Source organism: Bufo bufo, chromosome 1 (assembly GCF_905171765.1).
Source record: "Bufo bufo chromosome 1, aBufBuf1.1, whole genome shotgun sequence".
In the NCBI taxonomy this organism is placed as follows: domain Eukaryota; kingdom Metazoa; phylum Chordata; class Amphibia; order Anura; family Bufonidae; genus Bufo; species Bufo bufo.
The window spans coordinates 482,337,895-482,359,031 of NC_053389.1; the positions used below are offsets into that span (position 1 = coordinate 482,337,895).

At 44.1% G+C, this 21,137-nt stretch overlaps 1 protein-coding gene across 1 annotated transcript in view; it reads left to right on the forward strand.

Moving 5' to 3' along the window:
- Window positions 1-290: 290 nt before the first annotated feature.
- Window positions 291-21,137, forward strand: part of TBC1D15 (TBC1 domain family member 15) — a 113,258-nt gene continuing 92,411 nt past the window's right edge. Inside the window, exons 1-3 of the mRNA XM_040409989.1 lie at window positions 291-405; window positions 10,825-10,923; window positions 11,484-11,558. Coding sequence (XP_040265923.1) covers window positions 382-405; window positions 10,825-10,923; window positions 11,484-11,558 — 198 coding nt within the window. The 5' untranslated portion in view covers window positions 291-381. The remainder of the gene's footprint in view (window positions 406-10,824; window positions 10,924-11,483; window positions 11,559-21,137) is intronic.

Below are 21,137 nucleotides of genomic sequence, written 5' to 3' on the forward strand. Positions count from 1 at the left end.
ACTGAAGACATCCTGATGCATCCTGAACGGATTTCACTCCATTCAGAATGCATTGGGATAATCCTGATCAGGATTCTTCCGGCATAGAGCCCCGACGACGGAACTCTATGCCGGAAGACAAGAACGCACGTGTGAAAGAGCCCTTAGAGACCTGGCTATTTCCCATACTGCAAAAGGACCAGGTCCGTTTGGTGTCTGGAGTTTAGACACAACCCACTGCTATCCCTCCTATCACGTCAGCTGACACGCGTCCTCATCCCGTGACACATCACATGCTTGCCCAGTGCCTTCCAAACTGCGCATGCGCAGCACCCACCAGAGGAAGCCTTTTCACTTGGACACGTGAGGAGTGCGACGTCATCGTAAACACTCGTAGGCAAGATGGCGGCCTCTGTCCCCGGAAAGGTAACGGAAAAAGGAAGTTTAGTCGTGTCCGTGGTGTGCATGGATAATAATATCAGGCTGACGCAGAGCCTTTGTGTCTGCTCAGCTGCCTAGTGACGTGCACGGTACAGACTGACTGTCAGGTGTGTAGCTGCCTGGCACTTGTCTGTCCTGCCCACATAGTCCATTACATAGCGTTGGTGACTTCTGCATTATTCAGATTTCTCCATGCTGTAAGATGGCAGGAAAGGGCAGTGTACCTTTCCTGTATGGTCTGACTCCCCAAGCCCATGACAAAGCAGTGGCCAGGAGTCAATAAGATAGTCGCCCAGTCCTGGCACCCACATCTGTGCCCTGCGGCGGCCAGTCCTAGATCTGATTTCTAGTGCTGCCGGTCTTTACGGTCTGATGGCTGCTGACTGGCTACTTCAATGGGTTGACTTCCATAATTCAAGAGAAGCTGTCACCGCTCCTGACATGACTGTTGTAATAACAATTCTGGAACATCTATACTTATGAGACTATGTTGTGCCGTTCCTTTATTATTCCTGCTAGAAGTTATTAATGAATTGCTAGCAGTCTGCAGTAAGGGTACAGAGGGGTGTTACCTGCACAGACTGACTCTATCAAATCAGTGCTGCCATTTTCACACTGTGCAGGTACCTCCCCCCCCCCCCCCCCAACTGGTTACCACCCCTCGGTAACCTTACTGCAGATTGCTAGTAATTTATTCCTAACTTCTAGTAGAAATAATACAGGAACGGCACAACACAGAGCTGATTAGCATCTACATATGCTTGAAAAAGGGTGTTCTCATATACCCGAAATGTTGCAATGAATGAATTCATCCAGGTGTGAATGAGATCTTAGGAGCTAAGCCTTGGCAGACTCCCGAACTGCAGTACAAATACCGAATCCTGGTCGCAGAAGAGGCTTCTCTTGGACGGGCACTACGCTTTTGTCACCAGGAGACGAATAGTGCAGTTGCCACCCACTAAGAAGAAATCTTGTGAACTTATGGACGTGACGCTTGTCATCGGCCCGGTATCAGGCCATGTAACGGGACCTCCCATTCTAGTCTGTGGGGAGAACATTTGGTGATGGCCGGACCGGAGTCCTCCGGCCACCACTTTGGCCCGCTCCATTCTCGATATAGGTGCGGGTCCCAGTGGTGTCAGACAATGCGGGCTAATCCTAGCGATATGCCTCCACTGTCTGAGATGAGACAACCCCTTTGATATTGTCATTTGGCCTTGGACCCTGCAGGGTTGATTAAGGGTTAACTATTCGATCCCCATGGCAAGCACTGAACTCTACCTCTGGCAGCATACGTGTTCGACCTCCACACCATTCAAATGGGGACACGGACCTCCTGTTTTTGTCAGCTGGGGATATGCCGTAGACATTTCTGGAAGTGTTAGATATTTCACTTCAGCAGTTTGTATATGGAGATCTAAGTCACAACCTTGATCATAAGTCTCCTGTACGGAGGCAGGGATATGTGAAGATCTCCAGTGAACAACGTTTCGCATTTCTCATACAGAATTAACCCCTTATTCTTTCTGGTTAGTTATTCATCGGTTGACATACATGCAGAATCACGGCTTCTGTCATGATCTTTGTCCTACAGGTGGATGACGGCTTTGCACCTCCTGAAAAGGCAGGTAAAGGGGTTGTCTCACGTCAGCAAATAGCATTTACCATGTAGAGAAAGTTACTACAAGGCACTTACTAATATATTGTTATTATCCATATTGCCTCCTTTGCTGGCTGGATTCATTTCTCCATCACATTATACACTGCTCGTTTCCATGGTTACGACCATCCTGCAATCCAGTAGTGGTGGCCATTCTTGTACAATATAGGAAAAAGCACGAGCCTATGTGCACTCCCATGGTCCCGGCCACCAGAGAGGCCTGTGCTTTTTTTTTATAGTGTGCAAGCACGGCCACCGCTGATGGATTGCAGGGTGGTCGTAACCATGGAAACGAGCGGTATATAACGTGGTAAAAAATAAATCCAGTCAGCAAAGGAGGCAATATGGACAATCACAATTAGTAAGTGCCTTGTATTAACACGGTAAATGCCACTTACTGAAGTGAGACAACCCCTTTAAGGCCTCTTTCACACGAGCCTGGCGGATTGGCTCCGGATACGTTCAGTGAAACTCGCACCATTTTGCAAGAAAGTTCAGTCAGTTTTGTCTGCGATTGCGTTCAGTTGTTCAGTATTTTCCACGCGGGTGCAATGCGTTTTGATGCGTTTTTCACGCGCGTGATAAAAAACTGAAGGTTTACAAACATCTCTTAGCAACCACCAGTGAAAACCGCATTGTATCCGCACTTGCTTCCAGATGCAATGCGTTTTTCACTGAAGCCCCATTCACTTCTATGAGGCCAGGGCTGCGTGAAAAACGCAGAATATAGAACATGCTGCGTTTTCACGCAACGCAGAACTGATGAGTGAAAAACAACGCTCATGTACACAAATGAATGGGTCCGGACTCAGTGCGGGTGCTATGCGTTCACGTCACGCTTTGCACCCGCGCGGAAAACTCGCTCGTGTGAAAGGGGCCTTAATCTGTTTGTGACAGTTTTAATTTTTTTTGCATTTTATTCAGTTCTATGTGAGCATCGTGTATACTATAACGCTGCTTCCTCTATTGGTCCCAATAATTATGTCCTTGCTGTGGCACTGGCCCACCGATTCTGAGTATTGTCAGTATATCGGAGCTGCTGTCCGCTGTAACTGTGGCGGCTATGTACGGACCACGTCCTCCTAATATAGGCCTGGAGAAATCATATGGCAATAGAGCTAGCAATGATACCCCGTGGGGCAGGTTCCTTTGCTCCTAAAATGTGGCATCAAATATCACATATCATTATTCCGTATCAACATTTAAAAAAAATGGGCATTTGCTATTTTTCATGCTCAGAACCATATCATTTGAAGTAAAGAGAAAAGCTTGTCACTGTCATCTAAAGGGGGTGACTACATCTCCCAGGTCCTGAAACGTCTGAACCAGTGCAGTTTAGAACACCCTCCTCAGCGACAGGACCTCCAGCACAAGGCATCTAACATCTGGAGGATGAGCATGGCCACAGCAGTAATTATATCCTTCTGCATCCCTGTCATAATTTCTTCAATTTAGGCTACTTTCACACTTGCGGCAGTGTGATCCATCGTCGGAACTGCCCGCCGGATCCACCGATCTGCCGCTGACTGAAAGCATTTGTGAGACGGATCCAGGTGCGGATCCGTCTCACAAATGCATTGCAAGGACGGATCCGTCTCTCCGCTTGTCATGCGGACCGACGGATCCGTCTTGTACATTTTTTCAAATTTTTACCGCTCTGCGCATGCTGGAACGACAGATCCGGCATTGCGGTATTCTGAATGCCGCATCCGGCGCTAATTCATTCCTATGGGGAAAAATGCCGGATCCGGCATTCAGGCAAGTCTTCAGTTTTTTTCGCCGGAGAGAAAACCGTAGCATGCTGCATTTTTCTTTTTTGCCTGATCAGTCAAAACGACTGAACTGAAGACATCCTGATGCATCCTGAACGGATTACTCTCCATTCAGAATGCATGGGGACAAAACTGATCAGTTCTTTTCCGGTATAGAGCCCCTGTGACGGTACTCTATGCCGGAAAAGAAAAACGCAAGTGTGAAAGCAGCCTAATATTGAAGAGGCAGGGCTGGGACCTGCGCCAACTGGTCCGCCCTAACTGTGGCACGTCACTTACTACCTTATGATGTCCTCCTGTCTGTGGTCTTCATATAGAGCCCTCCATATTATACTCAATAATAATAATAATACCCCCACAGTACCTCCAGTAGTTATAGTGCCCCAGTAGTTAGAATATCTTCCAGTAGTGATAATGCCCTTTGTTGTGCCCCCAGTATTTTAATACCCCCTGCATGAGAAGGCATCCATAATATACAGACCCCAGGAAAGACTCCCACTACCTTCCAGACCTCCAGATCAGACCTTCTCAGAACCCCTAAATTAAGAGATCCAGATCAGATCCAAGACCCTCTAAATATAGACCCCCTGTGTAGATAGCCCAGACTAGACATTACCTGTTTACCGACCTAAAAACAGATCCTCTGTTTACAAACTCCATACTAGACCTTTATATTGACCCCCCCCTATTTCAAAAGTTTAGCTTTCGGGTGAAACTCTACAGTGATATTATATCATGAAAGAAGGGCATTTAAGTAGAAGCATGCAGTGGTGATTTCCTCATCTCAAACAATTTAGGTTACTTTCACACTGGCGTGTTGGCTTTCCGTTGGTGAGATCTGTCATGGGCTCTCACAAGCGGTCCAAAACGGATCAGTTTTGCCCTAATGCATTCAGAATGGAAAAGGATCCGCTCAGAATGGATCAGTTTGCCTCTGTTCCGTCTCCATTCCGCTTTGGAGGCGGACACCAAAACGCTGCCTGCAGCGTCTTTCTGTCCGTCCTGGGATGTGGAGCCAATGTAAGTCAATGGAGATGGATCCCTTTTCACTGACACAATCTGGCACAATAGAAAACGGATCCGTCCTCCATTGACTTTCAATGGAGTTCAAGACGGAACCGTCTTGGCTTTGTTAAAGATAATAGGTGGATACTTCTGGTCACAATAAAGACTAGATATATACTCTTTATCATCTCCTATTAAAGAGAGACTGGATACACATCTCATTGTTTCATACCAAAAAGGGACAACAATACTGCAATGGAATATGATATGATGTGCACCTTTTAGATGTATTGTTGCAACGTTGATGGTGACCATTACCAGCATCGTAACTGTAATATTTTTAGCTGGTTATTAGATTTTCTTATCTCTTCTTCTTCCTTTTTTTGTGGGGGGGGGGGGGGGATTCAGGTTGTATTATTCTATTATATGTATTTTTGAACTATACTCTCTCCGATTGGTGCCAGATGAAGAGTGCCTGTCTTCACACTAGTTGTTACTTCATTGCACTTTTGACGGGGTGAGTCAGTTAGACATAGAGCACCTTGTCCGTGATAGCAGACAGGTGAGCCACTATATTATTTTAATTCTAGACAATAATAGGAAACAAGGGTGTGCCAGAGGGGTGAAAGAGGTGTGGTTTTCTGGGCACATCGCCGAGGGTCCTGGGCGCTTGCTGCAGTAACGCCGCCCCTGGGCACTTGCCGAAGCTAATTAACATAAGTTTAAAAAGTCTTTTTTTTTTTTTTTAAGATCTCGGCGAGGGACAAAACAAATAAAAGTGCCATTGTAATGTAGGCAAAGGAGTCTATAACCTGATCTGAACGATCTAAAAGGCTCAGATTAGGTGACAGATTCCCTTTAAAGAGGACCTTTCACTACAATAAAAAATCTAAACTAAGCATACAGACATGGAGAGCGGCGCCCAGAGATCTCCCTGCACTTACTGTTATCCCCGGGCGCCGCTCTGGTATCTTCAGATTTTCGGCTCAACTGTGAGGAGCCTGCTCTTGTTCTCCTGGGCGTCTCCTTCTCCCGGGCTGGAGTGCTGGCCAATCGCAGCACTCAGCTCATAGCCCGAGAGGTTTTTTTTCTTTCAGGCTATGAGCTGAGCAATGCGATTGGCCAGCACTCCAGCCCGGGAGAAGGAGACGCCCAGGAGAACAAGAGCAGGCTCCTCCCAGTTGAGCCAAAAATCTGAAGATACCGGAGCCTATACCAGGAGAACGGAGCGGCGCCCAGGGATAATAGTAAGTGCAGGGAGATCCCTGGGCGCCGCTGTATATGTCTGTATGCTTAGTTTAGATTTTTTATTGTAATGAAAGGTCCTCTTTAAGTTCACCTGTAAAGGTTAGAGTTCATTTTAGGTTCATCCTGAAATTTCACCCACAACCCAAATATCCTTAACTTTTTGTGAGTAGTGTATGTGTCTGTGTGTATGTATATATAGACAATTGCTCATATTACATATATTCTCTCTCTCTCTCTATATATATATATATATATATATATATATATATATATATATATATATATATATATATATATATACAGTACCTTGAAAAGTATTCATACCTCTTGAATTTTTCCACTTTTTTCACGTTACACCCACAAACTTAAACGTATTTTTTTGGGATTTTAGGTGATGGACCAACACAGAGTAGCAAGTATGTGTGAGGGGAAAATAAAGTAATACAAGGTTTTCAAAATGTTGAATAACTAAAAATGTGGAAAGTGTGGTGTGCATTAGTACTCGTCCCTCCTGAGTCAGGACTTTGTAGGACCACCTTTCACTGCAATTACAGCTGTAAGTCTTTTGGGGTACGTCTCTACCAGTTTTGCACATCTAGACGCTGACATTTTGGCCCTTTGACTTTATAACATATGACCTATCCTCATGCCAATAAGTTAGCAGCACAGTCGGTCAGTGCACATTGATGGTGTTTCTGCATTGATCTCTCAGACTCTGTGATCTTTCTGCTCAGCAGGGTCCGTTTCTGACAGCGTAGCGTTACCCAAGGAATGGACAAAACACTGAAGACGTGAGGAGCTGCTTACACCACTGCAGGCCTGTTTGTACTGTACAAGCGGGACTGGCAGTTATACGCAGTGCGCGACTATGTTCATATTTTAGTCACTGTGTCAACCAAGTTACTGGAAGTCGCTTCTTCCCCATTTACTTTTTTTTTTAGTAATTAAAAAGATTTTAAGGTTTAGGACACCTGGATATTGAAAGAGTTTTTTTGTGATCTACTAGTTTTCATCTCCCAGTTTGTCTGTGTATTTCAGTTTTCACTGTCATGCCCGTGACAATTCCCAGAACATACACACCCTACAGAAAGGGCAGTTTGCCAACGTTTTCTGGTGAAGGTTGAGAAAGTAGAACAGATTTTCCCCTGTGGTGTCATTTTCTGTGTATTTTGGACTTTTGCAATCTACTAGAAATACATTTAAATGGATTATGCCATGACTGATGTAAAAATGAAATTCAGACATCATATAATAGATGATAATCTTTCTAACAAAGCTAGAAGCAGCCCTGGACCTCCCATGGATCCAGAGATCTCCCCATACATTTCTAGGTTGATATCAAGCCTTTAGCTCAGGGGGCGTGTCCTTTCTGCAGCAGCTCTGTAACACTACAGCTTCTTCTAACAGAACATATGAGCGGTGGCATGTTTGACCAGCTCAGTGAGATGGACACAAAGTAAGGAAAAGAACAAACAGCAGGTGGTGCTATACAGATCCATTCCATGGAATAACTCACTGGCTGTAATAAATGTTTAATTACATACAATAGTATCCAGATCCAGGTGCTGGTTTGAAAAATATAGAATATGTTTTATGACACAAACTCTTTAATGTTGTCTGTATATATGAAAGTGTTTGAAGGGGTTTTCCAAGAAGAAATGGAAAAAATGACAAGACAATGTTACAATCTTAAAATTAAAAAAGTAATCATTACATTTCCACTGATTCCCTGCCACTGCTGTTTTCCGCTACTCCCCGCTTTTTGTCCTGGCTTGACACACAGGAAACTCCTGCTCAGCCAGGGAACCTGTCACCGGGATTTTGGGTATAGAGCTGAGGACATGGGTTGCTAGATCACTGCTAGCACATCCGCAATACCCAGTCCCCATAGCTCTGTGTGCTTTTATTGTGTAAAAACCCGATTTGATACATATGCAAATTAACCTAAGATGAGTCCTGTCCCTGACTCATCTCTCATACAGGACTCATCTCAGGTTAATTTGCATATGGATCAAATCGTTTTTTTTACACAATAAAAGCACACAGAGCTATGGGGACTGGGTATTGCGGATGTGCTAGCGGCCATCTAGCAACCCATGTCCTCAGCTCTATACCCAAAATCCCTGTGACAGGTTCCCTTTAAAGGGGTTAACCCGGATATAAGCTGCTCTTCACTCCTTTACCACGTAGGAGTGGAGTATTGGAGCATTTCCTTGCTCCCATGTTCCCCCTTGCCTTGCTCTGCTGTGAGCTGGTGACGTACCCGGCTTCACATCAGTATGCTAGGTGGAGACTTCTGCCTAGTAAGGAGCCCGGTGATGTCAACGGCACAAAAGGGCGGTATATAGCGCTGTTCTGGGCTGTTTTACAGGCGTACTGATGTGAAGCTTGATGCTTCACTCCAACATGTAAAGGAGTGAAGGTTAGCTTCTATCCAGCCCTGAACCTTTAACGGTGACCTACCTCAGCCAGTGTTTGAAAGCCAGTGGCACTTTATTGTCATTTCCGGTAGGCCAAACGAGCACAGAAAGTGGAAAGCAACTAGGAACAGCAGTGGCAGAGGATCAAAGAGGTGATTAATGCTGCTTTAAAAAAAAAAAATTATAAAAAAAAAGTAAGAAATATCCCGTAAGAGTTAAAATACTCCTCTTCATACTTATTAGGAGTATTTTCAGCCAAGGAGGAGTATGAAATAAGACGCACAGAGGCTGTTTTTTTCTGGCCCTAACTTTTTTTTATTTTTTGTCAGTGTAGCCATTTGAGGACTTGTTTGTGGGACATATTGTATTTTTTTAAAGGGGTTTTCTCATCTCAGACAATAGGCGCAAATCGCTAGGATATGCCCCAATTGTCTTATAGGTGTGGGTCCCACCGCTGGGACCCGCACCTATATCGTTAACGGAGCCCTGAAAGTGACGGAGAGTGCACTGCGCATGCGCAACTGCTCTCCATTCATTTCTATGGGGCCGCCGAAAATAGCCGAGCACTGGCTCGGCTATTGCTATCTGCCCCATAGAAATGAATGAGAGCATGGGAGAGGCGAGGATTAGCGATTGGTGGTGGACGGACCCTGGGATATCTGGGGTCCTCCAGCCACAGCGCTCCCAGCTCCGTTCTCGATATAGGTGCGGGTCCCAGCGGTGGCACCTGCACCTATCAAACAATGGGGGCATATCCTAGCGATATGCCCCCATTGTCTAAGATGGAAATACGCCTTTAATGACCTTGTTTGAGGTACATATAACTTATTAACTTTTATTATTGGTGTCTTTGCTATGGTAATGGAAAAAAAAAGCAGTTCCACCATAGTTTTTTGCATTTAAATCCCTAGACAACCAGCTCCTTACATGTACGTCACTGCAGGAATTGACTTGCAAACCAGTGCCTTATGTCAATGCTGACCGCTGCATCTAAGGGACATACAGAGAGAAGGAGCTCGCTCTGAACCCATCGGCTTCCCCCGATGCGATTGAGGGGAGCCTATGGCTGCTGAGGCAGCCCGAGGCCTTACACAGGCCTCCCAGCTGCAGGAGCCTATGGGACCTAGCTCCCAGGCTGGGTCTCCGAGGCAACTGTCATTGTAACACTGACTGACACAGTGCATAACAATACAGTATGTATTATAATGCATTGTAGAAGGCATCAGACCTTCAAAAGTTGAAGTCCACAATAAAGTTTCAAGTAAAGAAAAACTCCCCTTTCCCCTCATCAAGCCATTTACAATTGAAAAAAAATGGGGGGGAAAAAAACCCAGTGAATTGACTTTAATGGGGTCCGGGGTTGCTCATCCCTATTTACTAACCTCTAGCAACCATGCATGAAAATCGCACCGCATCTGCACTTGCTTGCGGATGCTTGCGATTTTCACGCAGCCACATTCATTTCTATGGGGCTGGCGTTACGTGAAAAACGCAGAATATAGAACCTGCTGCGATTTTCACGCAACGCACAAGTGCTGTGTGAAAAACAACGCTCATGTGCACAGCCCCATAGAAATGAATGGGTCCGGATTCGGTGCAGGTGCAATGCGTTCACGTCACACATTGCACTCGCGCGGAATACTCGCCCGCGTGAAAGAGGCCTAACAATTTGAAGGGTGTGGTGGGTTTCAGATGGCACCTGCTGGGCACAGCATATTGAAATGCCGTATCTGTTGAAAACTCGCAGTTTTCCCTTTGCACATACATTGCTGCAAATACCTGTGGCATTGACGTGCTCACTCCACCCCTTGTACTTTCACAAAATGGCTCCAGTGCCTCTGTGCTTGAAATAACAGTGAAGGAGACACAGTGGTCCACTAGCAACATGAACTGCTTACTTCAGGGAAACCCAACTGATCCATGCATTCACATGACAGTATGCTATTTTGTGGATCGCAAAACACAGATACCGGCCATGTCCGTTACGTGTTTTGCGGATCAGCATGTCCTTCCATATGATAGAACTTGTCCTATTCTTGTCCGTTTTTGCAGAAAGGATAGGCATTTCTATCTATTGAAATTGCAGACCCATTGAAATGAATGGCTCTGCATTCAATCCGTAAAATTGAGGAACATACTGTATGTGGACAGAATAATCCGTTTGTGTAAATGGGCCCTAAGAATGGAAGTCATGACTGTAGTGTGAACACAGCCTAAAATACATAATTCATCTGTGCTTTGTATTTTTATAATGTAATTCAAAAATAAAAATTAATAACCTTTTAATTTTGCATTGCAGGTGGTCTATGACCAGGAAGGGGTCTTCATACATTCGTCATGTGGGAAACTAGAAGATCAAGACAGCTTAATCCCAGGAACCCTGCGTGTTGTAGAAAAGGTATGAAGCATGAGAGGTCTTTTGTGGTGGCGCAGTGTTAATAGTATACTGTAACGTCATGGTTTTAATGTACCTGTTTTTAACTGGATTTGCTGCAGTCTAAGAGAATAATGGGCATCACTTCAGCCTTGTTACCGGCTTCACATACAAGTTGACTGTGTCCACTTTATATCACGTTATTCCACTTTACCGAAGTGCATAGACATAAGTGGTTTTATAAGGGCATAAGTCATTCGCATGTTACATTTGTTGGAGGTAAGTGCACTCATACCGGTGTGATGTCTATTTTGGAGTTCACAAGGATAAGGAGTGAAGAGGATCATTTACAAAAACAGACTCATTTGACCCCCAGCCGTGGTATATAGGTGGAAAATTGCAGATTGAGGAACAACATGTTTAGAGAAATTTACCAGAGTAACATTTCTTTTTTTTTTTTTTATGTATTATTTTTTTTGTCTACGTGCATAATGCTGTTTCTCTGCAGAAAACGTATTTAGTAAGGGACCTGTTTATGTATAAATTTAACCTTATATTTTTGTGTGCTTGTGTTTGACTTAAAGGATATGGAAGTCATTGTAGATTGGAGACCTCTTGAAGAAACCTTAGACTCATCAAATATACTTATTGCAGTAAAGGTATGTTTTTTGTCAAAAGAGGATAAGCCGCAAGGATTTGCGCCTGAATCACGGACTGTTAATGACCACTTGGTTTGCCTAACTGACCAGTTAACTTGCCGTTTTACCTTACACATCGGACTGTTAGGTTGGTTCTAATATTTATGTATCATGTGACAGCTGAAGAGGACTTGTCACTTGTGTTCACAGCATGCGAGAAGGAAGAGACCCACAGCAAGCAGCAGGCTACTGACTTTGTGTCCTGCGTCCTGATGCTATGAATGCAGGCTCCTGACTTTGTGTCCTGCGTCCTGATGCTATGAATGCAGGCTCCTGACTTTGTGTCCTGCGTCCTGATGCTATGAATGCAGGCTACTGACTTTGTGTCCTGCGTCCTGATGCTATGAATGCAGGCTCCTGACTGTGTCCTTCCCCTTCCTGATGCTATGAATGCAGGCTGCTGGCTTTGTGTCCTGCGTCCTGATGCTATGAATGCAGGCTCCTGACTTTGTGTCCTTCCCCTTCCTGATGCTATGAATGCAGGCTGCTGGCTTTGTGTCCTGCGTCCTGATGCTATGAATGCAGGCTCCTGACTTTGTGTCCTGCGTCCTGATGCTATGAATGCAGGCTCCTGACTTTGTGTCCTGCGTCCTGATGCTATGAATGCAGGCTACTGACTTTGTGTCCTGCGTCCTGATGCTATGAATGCAGGCTCCTGACTTTGTGTCCTTCCCCTTCCTGATGCTATGAATGCAGGCTCCTGACTTTGTGTCCTTCCCCTTCCTGATGCTATGAATGCAGGCTGCTGACTTTGTGACCTTCCACTTCCTGATGCTATGAATGCAGGCTGCTGACTTTGTGACCTTCCACTTCCTGATGCTATGAATGCAGGCTGCTGACTTTGTGTCCTTCCACTTCCTGATGCTATGAATGCAGGCTGCTGGCTTTGTGTCCTGCGTCCTGATGCTATGAATGCAGGCTGCTGACTTTGTGTCCTTCCTCTTCCTGATGCTATGAATGCAGGCTCCTGACTTTGTGTCCTTCCACTTCCTGATGCTATGAATGCCGGCTGCTGACTTTGTGTCCTTCCTCTTCCTGATGCTATGAATGCAGGCTGCTGACTTTGTGTCCTTCCACTTCCTGATGCTATGAACGCAGGCTGCTGACTTTGTGTCCTTCCCCTTCCTGATGCTATGAATGCAGGCTGCTGACTTTGTGTCCTTCCGCTTCCTGATGCTATGAATGCAGGCTGCTGACTTTGTGTCCTTCCCCTTCCTGATGCTATGAATGCAGGCTCCTGACTTTGTGTCCTTCCCCTTCCTGATGCTATGAATGCAGGCTGCTGACTTTGTGTCCTTCCTCTTCCTGATGCTATGAATGCAGGCTGCTGACTTTGTGTCCTTCCGCTTCCTGATGCTATGAATGCAGGCTGCTGGCTTTGTGTCCTGCGTCCTGATGCTATGAATGCAGGCTGCTGGCTTTGTGTCCTGCGTCCTGATGCTATGAATGCAGGCTGCTGGCTTTGTGTCCTTCTGCTTCCTGATGCCATGAATGCAGGCTGCTGACTTTGTGTCCTTCTGCTTCCTGATGCCATGAATGCAGGCTGCTGACTTTGTGTCCTTCCCCTTCCTGTTGCTATGAATGCAGGCTGCTGACTTTGTGTCCTTCCTCTTCCTGATGCTATGAATGCAGGCTGCTGGCTTTGTGTCCTTCCGCTTCCTGATGCTATGAATGCAGGCTGCTGACTTTGTGTCCTTCCCCTTCCTGATGCTATGAATGCAGGCTGCTGACTTTGTGTCCTTCTGCTTCCTGATGCCATGAATGCAGGCTGCTGACTTTGTGTCCTTCCGCTTCCTGATGCCATGAATGCAGGCTCCTGACTTTGTGTCCTTCCCCTTCCTGTTGCTATGAATGCAGGCTGCTGACTTTGTGTCCTTCCCCTTCCTGATGCTATGAATGCAGGCTGCTGACTTTGTGTCCTTCCGCTTCCTGATGCTATGAATGCAGGCTGCTGGCTTTGTGTCCTGCGTCCTGATGCTATGAATGCAGGCTGCTGACTTTGTGTCCTTCCACTTCCTGATGCTATGAACGCTGGCTGCTGACTTTGTGTCCTTCCGCTTCCTGATGCTATGAACGCTGGCTGCTGACTTTGTGTCCTTCCGCTTCCTGATGCTATGAACGCAGGCTGCTGACTTTGTGTCCTTCCGCTTCCTGATGCTATGAATGCAGGCTGCTGACTTTGTGTCCTTCCACTTCCTGATGCTATGAACGCTGGCTGCTGACTTTGTGTCCTTCCGCTTCCTGATGCTATGAACGCAGGCTGCTGACTTTGTGTCCTTCTGCTTTCTGATGCTATGAATGTAGGCTGCTGCCGTCTTACACTGCGCTGGTCACACTGACTTTTACATCGCTTATTGGACAGCATCAAACCATTGAAAATCGGTCCCTTTTGGGCACTGAATATTTGGGACCAGCCGTTGGCTATACACAGCAAATTTTAAATCTGTTCACAAAACTACAGGCCCCAAAAACTCAGGAATGGGGAGGTAAACAGTAGGAGAGAAAAAATACAGCAGTTTGCGGAATGTAGGCAGATTCCAAAGTTTTAGCAAGTGACATGTTTCCTTAAGGCTACTTTCACACTAGCGTTCGGAGCGGATCCGTCTGATGTTTCATCAGACGGATCTGCTCCGATAATGCAGACGTTTGCATCCGTTCTAAACGGATCCGTCTGCATTATTACTTAGAAAATTTTCTAAGCCTGAAAGTAGCCTGAGCGGATCCGTTCAGACTTTACATTGAAAGTCAATGGGGAACGGATCCGCTTGAAGATTGAGCCATATAGTGTCATTTCAAGCGGATCCGTCCCCATTGACTTCCATTATAAGTCTGGACGGATCCGCCTCCGCACGGCCAGGCGGACACCCGAACGCTGCAAGCAGCGTTCAGGTGTCCGCTCACTGAGCGGAGCGGAGGCTGAGCGCTGGCAGGCGGATGCATTCTGAGCGGATTCGCGTCCACTGAGAATGCATTAGGGCCAGACGGATGCGTTCGGGGCCGCTCGTGAGCCCCTGACTGTGGACATTAACCCCTTCACAATCTCCGCCATACATGTACGGCGGAAGTTGTTTCTTTAAACATGGCGCCCACTCACACGTGCAGCGGGCGCCATAGCCGCCGGGTTTCTGCTGTTTAACCCCTTAAGGACCTGCGCCATACATAACTTAAGGACCAGCGCTGTACATGTACGGCGGGATGATTTGGCGGGTGCAGGAGCTGCGCCTGCCCGATCAGTGGCACGGACCCGGCAGTCACTGACAGCCGGGCCCCTGCTGCATAAGCCGGCATTGCTGAAAACACAGATGCCAGCATATTATTCCCTTGTATGCAGCGGTACACGTTCCCTCCGCATCTCCATCGGGTCCCCGCGCTGCAGTGGTGGGGACCCGATGGCAGAGAAGGCAGCCCAACGATTTTTTTTTGTTTGTTTCAAAAATGCTTTAATCGTGTTAAAAGTTGACATATTAGGTATCGCCGTGTCCGCAAAAACCTGCTGTATTATAATATCACATGATCTGACCCCTCAGATGAACACGGAAAAAAAAAAAAAACTGTCAAAAAAGCCTTTTTTTTGGTCACCTTACAAAAAATTTTATACAAAGCGATCAAAAAGTCATATGCACCCTAAAATAGTACCAATAAAACCATCATCTCATACCGAAAACAATGAGCCCCTACATAAGACAGTCGCCCAAAAAAAAAAAAAAAAAAACTATGGCTTTCAGAATAGAGACACTAAAAAATCATGTAATCATGTAAAACTGAAACAAACAACCCAAAAAAGTAGTCATATTTGGTATTGTCGCATCTGTAACATCCTACTCTATAAAAATAGCACATGATCTAACCTGTCAGATGAACATTGTAAAAAATAAAAACAGTGCAAAAACAGCTATTGTTTGTCATATTGCCTCGTAAAAAGTGTAATATAGAGCAACCAAAAATCATATGTACCCTAAAATAGTACCAACAAAACTGCCACCTTATCCCGTTTCCAAAATTTAGTCACTTTTTTGGAGTTTCTACTCTAGGGGTGCATCAGGGGGTCTTCAAATGTGACATGGCAACTTAAAATTATCTCAGTGAAAACTGCCCTCCAAAGACCATATGGCGTTCCTTTCCTTCTGCGCCCTGCCGTGTGCCCGTACAGCAGTTTACGACCACATATGGGGTGTTTCTGTAGACTACAGAATCAGGGTAATAAATATTGAGTTTTGTTTGGCTGTTAACCTTTGCTTTGTTAGTGGAAAAAAATGGATTAAATTGCAAAATCTGCCAAAAAAGTGAAATTCTGAAATTTCAACTCCATTTTCCTTTAATTCTTGTGGAACTAAAGTTTGCAAAATCAGTTTTGAATACCTTGAGGGGTGTAGTTTTTAAAATGGGGCCATTTATGGGTGGTTTCTATTATGTAAACCCCACAAAGTGACTTCAGACCTGAAGTGGTCCTTAAAAATTGGGTTTTGGAAATTTTCTTAAAAATTTTAAGATTTGCTTCTAAACTTCTAAGGCCTCTTTCAGACTGGCGTCCCGGATTTGCTCCGGATGCGTCCCGGGTGCATTGTGAGAATGCACACAATTTCAGTCAGTTTTGACTGCGATTTCATTGCGTTTTTCAGTTTTTATCGTGCGGGTGCAATGCATTTTGCACGCGCGTGATAAAAAACTGAATGTGGTACCCAGACCCGAACCCGGACTTCTTCACTGAAGTTCGGGTTTGGGTTAGGTGTTCTGTAGATTTTATTATTTTCCCTTATAACATGGTTATAAGGGAAAATAATAGCATTCTTAATACAGAATGCTTACTAAAATGTCGATTGAGGAGTTAAAAATAAATAAAAATAACTCACCTTATCCACTTGATCGCGCAGCCGGCATCGTCTTCTTTCTTCTTCTTTCAGGACCTGCAAAAGGACCTTTGATGAAGTAATCGCGCTCACCTCGGTACCACATTATAACCATGTTATAAGGGAAAATAATACAGAGAATACACTTTAATGGGGTCCGGGGTTGCTCATCCCTATCATCTCCTAGCAACCATGCGTGAAAATCGCACCGCATCCGCACTTGCTTGCGGATTCTTGCGATTTTCACGCAGCCCCATTCATTTCTATGGGGCCTGCGTTGGGTGAAAAACGCAGAATATAGAACATGCTGCGATTTTCACGCAACGCAAAAGTTATGCGTGAAAATCACTTCCCATCTGCGCAGCCCCATTGAAGTGAATGGGTCCGGATTCCGTGTGGGTGCAATGCATTCACCTCACGCATTGCACCCGCGTAGAAAACTCACCCGTGTGAAAGGGGCCTAAGCCTTCTAACGCCCCAAAAAAAGAAAATGTTGTTTACAAAATGATACAAACATGAAGTAGACATATGGGGAATGTAAAGTAATAACTATTTTAGGAGGTATCACTAACTGTTTTAAAAGCAGAGAAATTGAAGTTTTGCAAAATTGCAAATTTTTCAAAATTTTGGGGTAAATTTTGTATTTTTTTTATATAAATAAAAATGAAATATTTTGACTCAAATTTACCACTGTCGTGAAGTACAATATGTGACGAGAAAACAATCTGGACAAGCTTGGATAAGTAAAAGCGTTTTAAAGTTATCACCACATAAAGTGACACGTCAGATTTGCAAAAAATGGCCTGGTCCTTAAGGTGAAAAATGGCAGGGTCTGAAGGGGTTAAAACAGCAGAGACCCGCGGCACTTGTATGCGATCTGCCATAAGGCGGATCACATAGATTTCCCCCTCATATGCCGTGGTCAAATATGACCACGGCATCTGAGCAGTCCGGAAGTGGGAGCTGCGCGCTCCCGCTCCTGTAACAGCGTTCCCTGGCTGAGATCAGGGAATCTGCTACAGTACACTAATAGCTGGAAGCCTCAAGCAGACTTCGGGGGCTATTAGAGGAATATACCATTACAGGCCACTAGGTGGAAGCACTGTATTTTTATATTGAAAATGAAATGTTCAATGATGGCTCTATAGCTGTCAATGAACATAATGGGAAATTTAATGACGTAAAAAATATATTTAAAAAAAAGAACACCATGGGCATCACTGTGTCCGAAAATGGCTATACAATTAAAATATAACAATATTAATGCCATACGGCAAAAGGTATAATGGGGAAAAATAAAAACAGCCAATTTGCCATTTTTTGTCACTACAACACCCTAAGAATTTTTTATAAAAAGTGATCAAAAAGGCACACAGGCTTAAAAATTGTATCACTGAAATGTACAGATTGTTCTGCAAAAAAATGAGCCCTCACACAGCCCCGTACACATAACTATAAAAAAGTTAAAGGGGTCAGAATATGGTGATGAAAAAAATAAATATCTTTTTCACATGGCTTGTAATTTTTTCTTCTTTATTAAACGCAATAAAAACTATACAAGTGTGGTATCATTGTAACCGTACTGACCTGGAGAATGAAAGTAACAGGCAATTTTACTGCATAGTGAACGGCTGTTAGAATTGTGTTTTTTTTTCCCAATTCCACCCTATTTGGAATCTTATTCCTGCTTCCCACTACATTGTATGCAACCATAACTGGTGCCATTAACCGCCTCCGGACCGCCTAACGCAGGATTGCGTTCCGGAGGCGGTCGATTTATTCCTCCTTGACGCGCCGATGCGTCATCTCGCTAGACGCGAGATTACGCTCACAGCCGGCCCGCGCATGCGCATCGCGGGCCGGCAAAAGTTAAAGAACAAGTTCGTCATCAGCCTGCCAGCCAATGATCGTCGCTGGCAGGCTGATGATTTTCAAAAAAACGAATCACAAGCCAGTTAACACATTATATTTATAAATATAATGTGTTAAATGGCTTCTGTGCTCCTCTGCTGGTCCTTGTCGTCGGTTGGTCCCAGCAGAGGAGCACACATCACTGTGAGTACACACCAACACTACACTTAGCCCCAGATCACCCCCCATCACCCCAATTAACCCCTTGATCGCCCCTGTCAATCACCTTGTGAAAGGGAAAAAAGTGATCAGTGTAAAATGTCACTTTTTTTTCCCACTGGTATTGACTGTTAGGTTTTAGGATAGTTTAGGCCCCTTTGTTAGGTAGTTAGCGTTGGTTAGCGCCCAGCCCACTGCACCACAGTCACTGATTTGCTGATTAGCTTATCGTTAATCAGCATTTGTACTTTTATAGTAACTGTAAGTGATCAAAACTGATCACAGTCAGATCTATAATTGTATTAGTGTCACCTTAGCTCGCCCTCCACCCAAAACGCAGTGTTTGCCCGATCAGGCCTGATCGGTCGCCCACACGTGTGTTCACCCACGCCCGCCCCGCCGCAGTGACAAATTTTTTTATATTTTTTATCACTTTACAAGCGCTGCGGCGATAAAAAAAATCAGTTTTGATATTTTTTATCAATCGCAGCGGCTTCCGATACTTCGCTAGCCTCCCATTTGTAAGACAGGCTTGCTTTTTTTCTTGGGTTGTCTTCTTTCCAAAATGGGGTCACTTGTGGGGTAGTTATACTGCCCTGGCATTTTAGGGGCCCTAATGCGTGAGAAGTAGTTTGAAATCAAAATGTGTAAAAAATGCCCTGTGAAATCCTAAAGGTGCTCTTTGGAATGTGGGCCCCTTTGCCCACCTTGGCTGCAAAAAAGTGTCACACATGTGGTATCGCCGTACTCAGGAGAAGTTGGGCAATGTGTTTTGGGGTGCCATTTTACATATACCCATGCTGGGTGAGATAAATATCTTGGTCAAATGCCAACTTTGTATAACAAAATTGGAAAAGTTGTCTTTTGCCGAGATATTTCTCTCACCCAGCATGGGTATATGTATAAACTCACTAGGCCCATCAGCTAATACCTTAGGGTGTCTACTTTCAGAAATGGGGTCATTTGTGGGGTTTTTCTAGTGTCTGGGCATTGTAGAACCTCAGGAAACATGACAGGTGCTCAGAAAGTCAGAGCTGCTTCAAAAAGCGGAAATTCACATTTTTGTACCATAGTTTGTAAACGCTATAACTTTTACCCAAACCATTTTTTTTTTACCCAAACATTTTTTTTTTATCAAAGACATGTAGAACAATAAATTTAGAGAAAAAATCTAAATAGAAATGTAGTTTTATTTGAAAATTTTTACAACTGAAAGTGAAAAATGTCATTTTGTTTGCAAAAAAATCGGTAAATTTCGATTAATAACAAAAAAAGTAAAAATGTCAGCAGCAATGAAATACCACCAAATGAAAGCTCTATTAGTGAGAAGGAAAGGAGGTAAAATTCATTTGGGTGGTAAGTTGCATTACCGAGCAATAAACGGTGAAAGTAGTGTAGGTCAGAAGTGTAAAAAGTGGTCTGGTCATTAAGGGGGTTTAAGCTAGGGGAGCTGAAGTGGTTAAAAAGTACAACTTATTCTGCAAAAAATAAGCCCTCATAAGTCATATGTGAACGGAAAATTAAAAAGTGTTAGGACTCTGGGAAGGGTGGGGGGTGAAATCCGAAAACGTAAAAATGGAAAATCGCAAGGTCCTCTAAGGGTTAATGTGTTATAACATTGCAAGATCTAAGCTTTAGCATTTACATTTTTACATTTAATGACATACCAGTAACTTACAGTATTACATATCTTTGCAGAAAATGAACTTTTTTTTTACTTCTAGTTTTTACATTAAACATTTTTATATATTTTTGGTGATGGTACTTTTCATTTTTTGGACTTACCCTGAAATTTTTCAGTTTTTATTGTGCATACTGAGCTTTGCAGTGACACTTCCTTTTCAGTGGAGATCACTTTTCAGCATTAGAATCCTAGTACCAGCACATGCAGGATTTACAATGACAGATAGCACCTTTTGTATAAATAACACAGGAGCACACCATTCATAGTAATGGACATCATGGCTTATCTACTCCCCCTCCCTGTGCAGTGACCGCTCCAAAGGACACAGAACATGCAATCATATTAAAAACAGATTAGGTTCACATATGCATCAGAGGGTCAGTTTGGGGCCTCCATCACAGACAAGATGCTAACACTGCTTCTGTTATTTTAGTTGTTTTGCTCCTATAACTGAGCATAACAATTGGAATACACAGCCAGAATGTGAGCAGAGGCAAAAAAAATGAACATTTTTAGTACCTGGTTTTATTTAATAAATGTTGGTGATACTGGTCCATTTAACCTGTAAAACACCATAATCCATGTATATGGTGATGATGACAAAGGGACGGGACCCCTTTATGTTACCATAAGCCACATGATGATTACCATGGCCAATGGTTTAATTCTAACAGACCTGGCATAGTAAATGTCCCTTGGGCTGTCTAAAACTAGTGACTGTTTGGGCATACTGTACCTTTTAACAAATGCTAGGACATTTTTCAAATATCTTGAAAATAAAAAAAAAGTTTCAAAATTAATAATGATGCAAATAAATAAAAACAATTTAGAGTAATTTTTTTTATAAAATAAAAATGTGTGAACTGTAAAAAGCATACACATGTTCGCTATCCCCACACACACTTAACGACCCGTACACCAAAGCTTGATTCATATGAC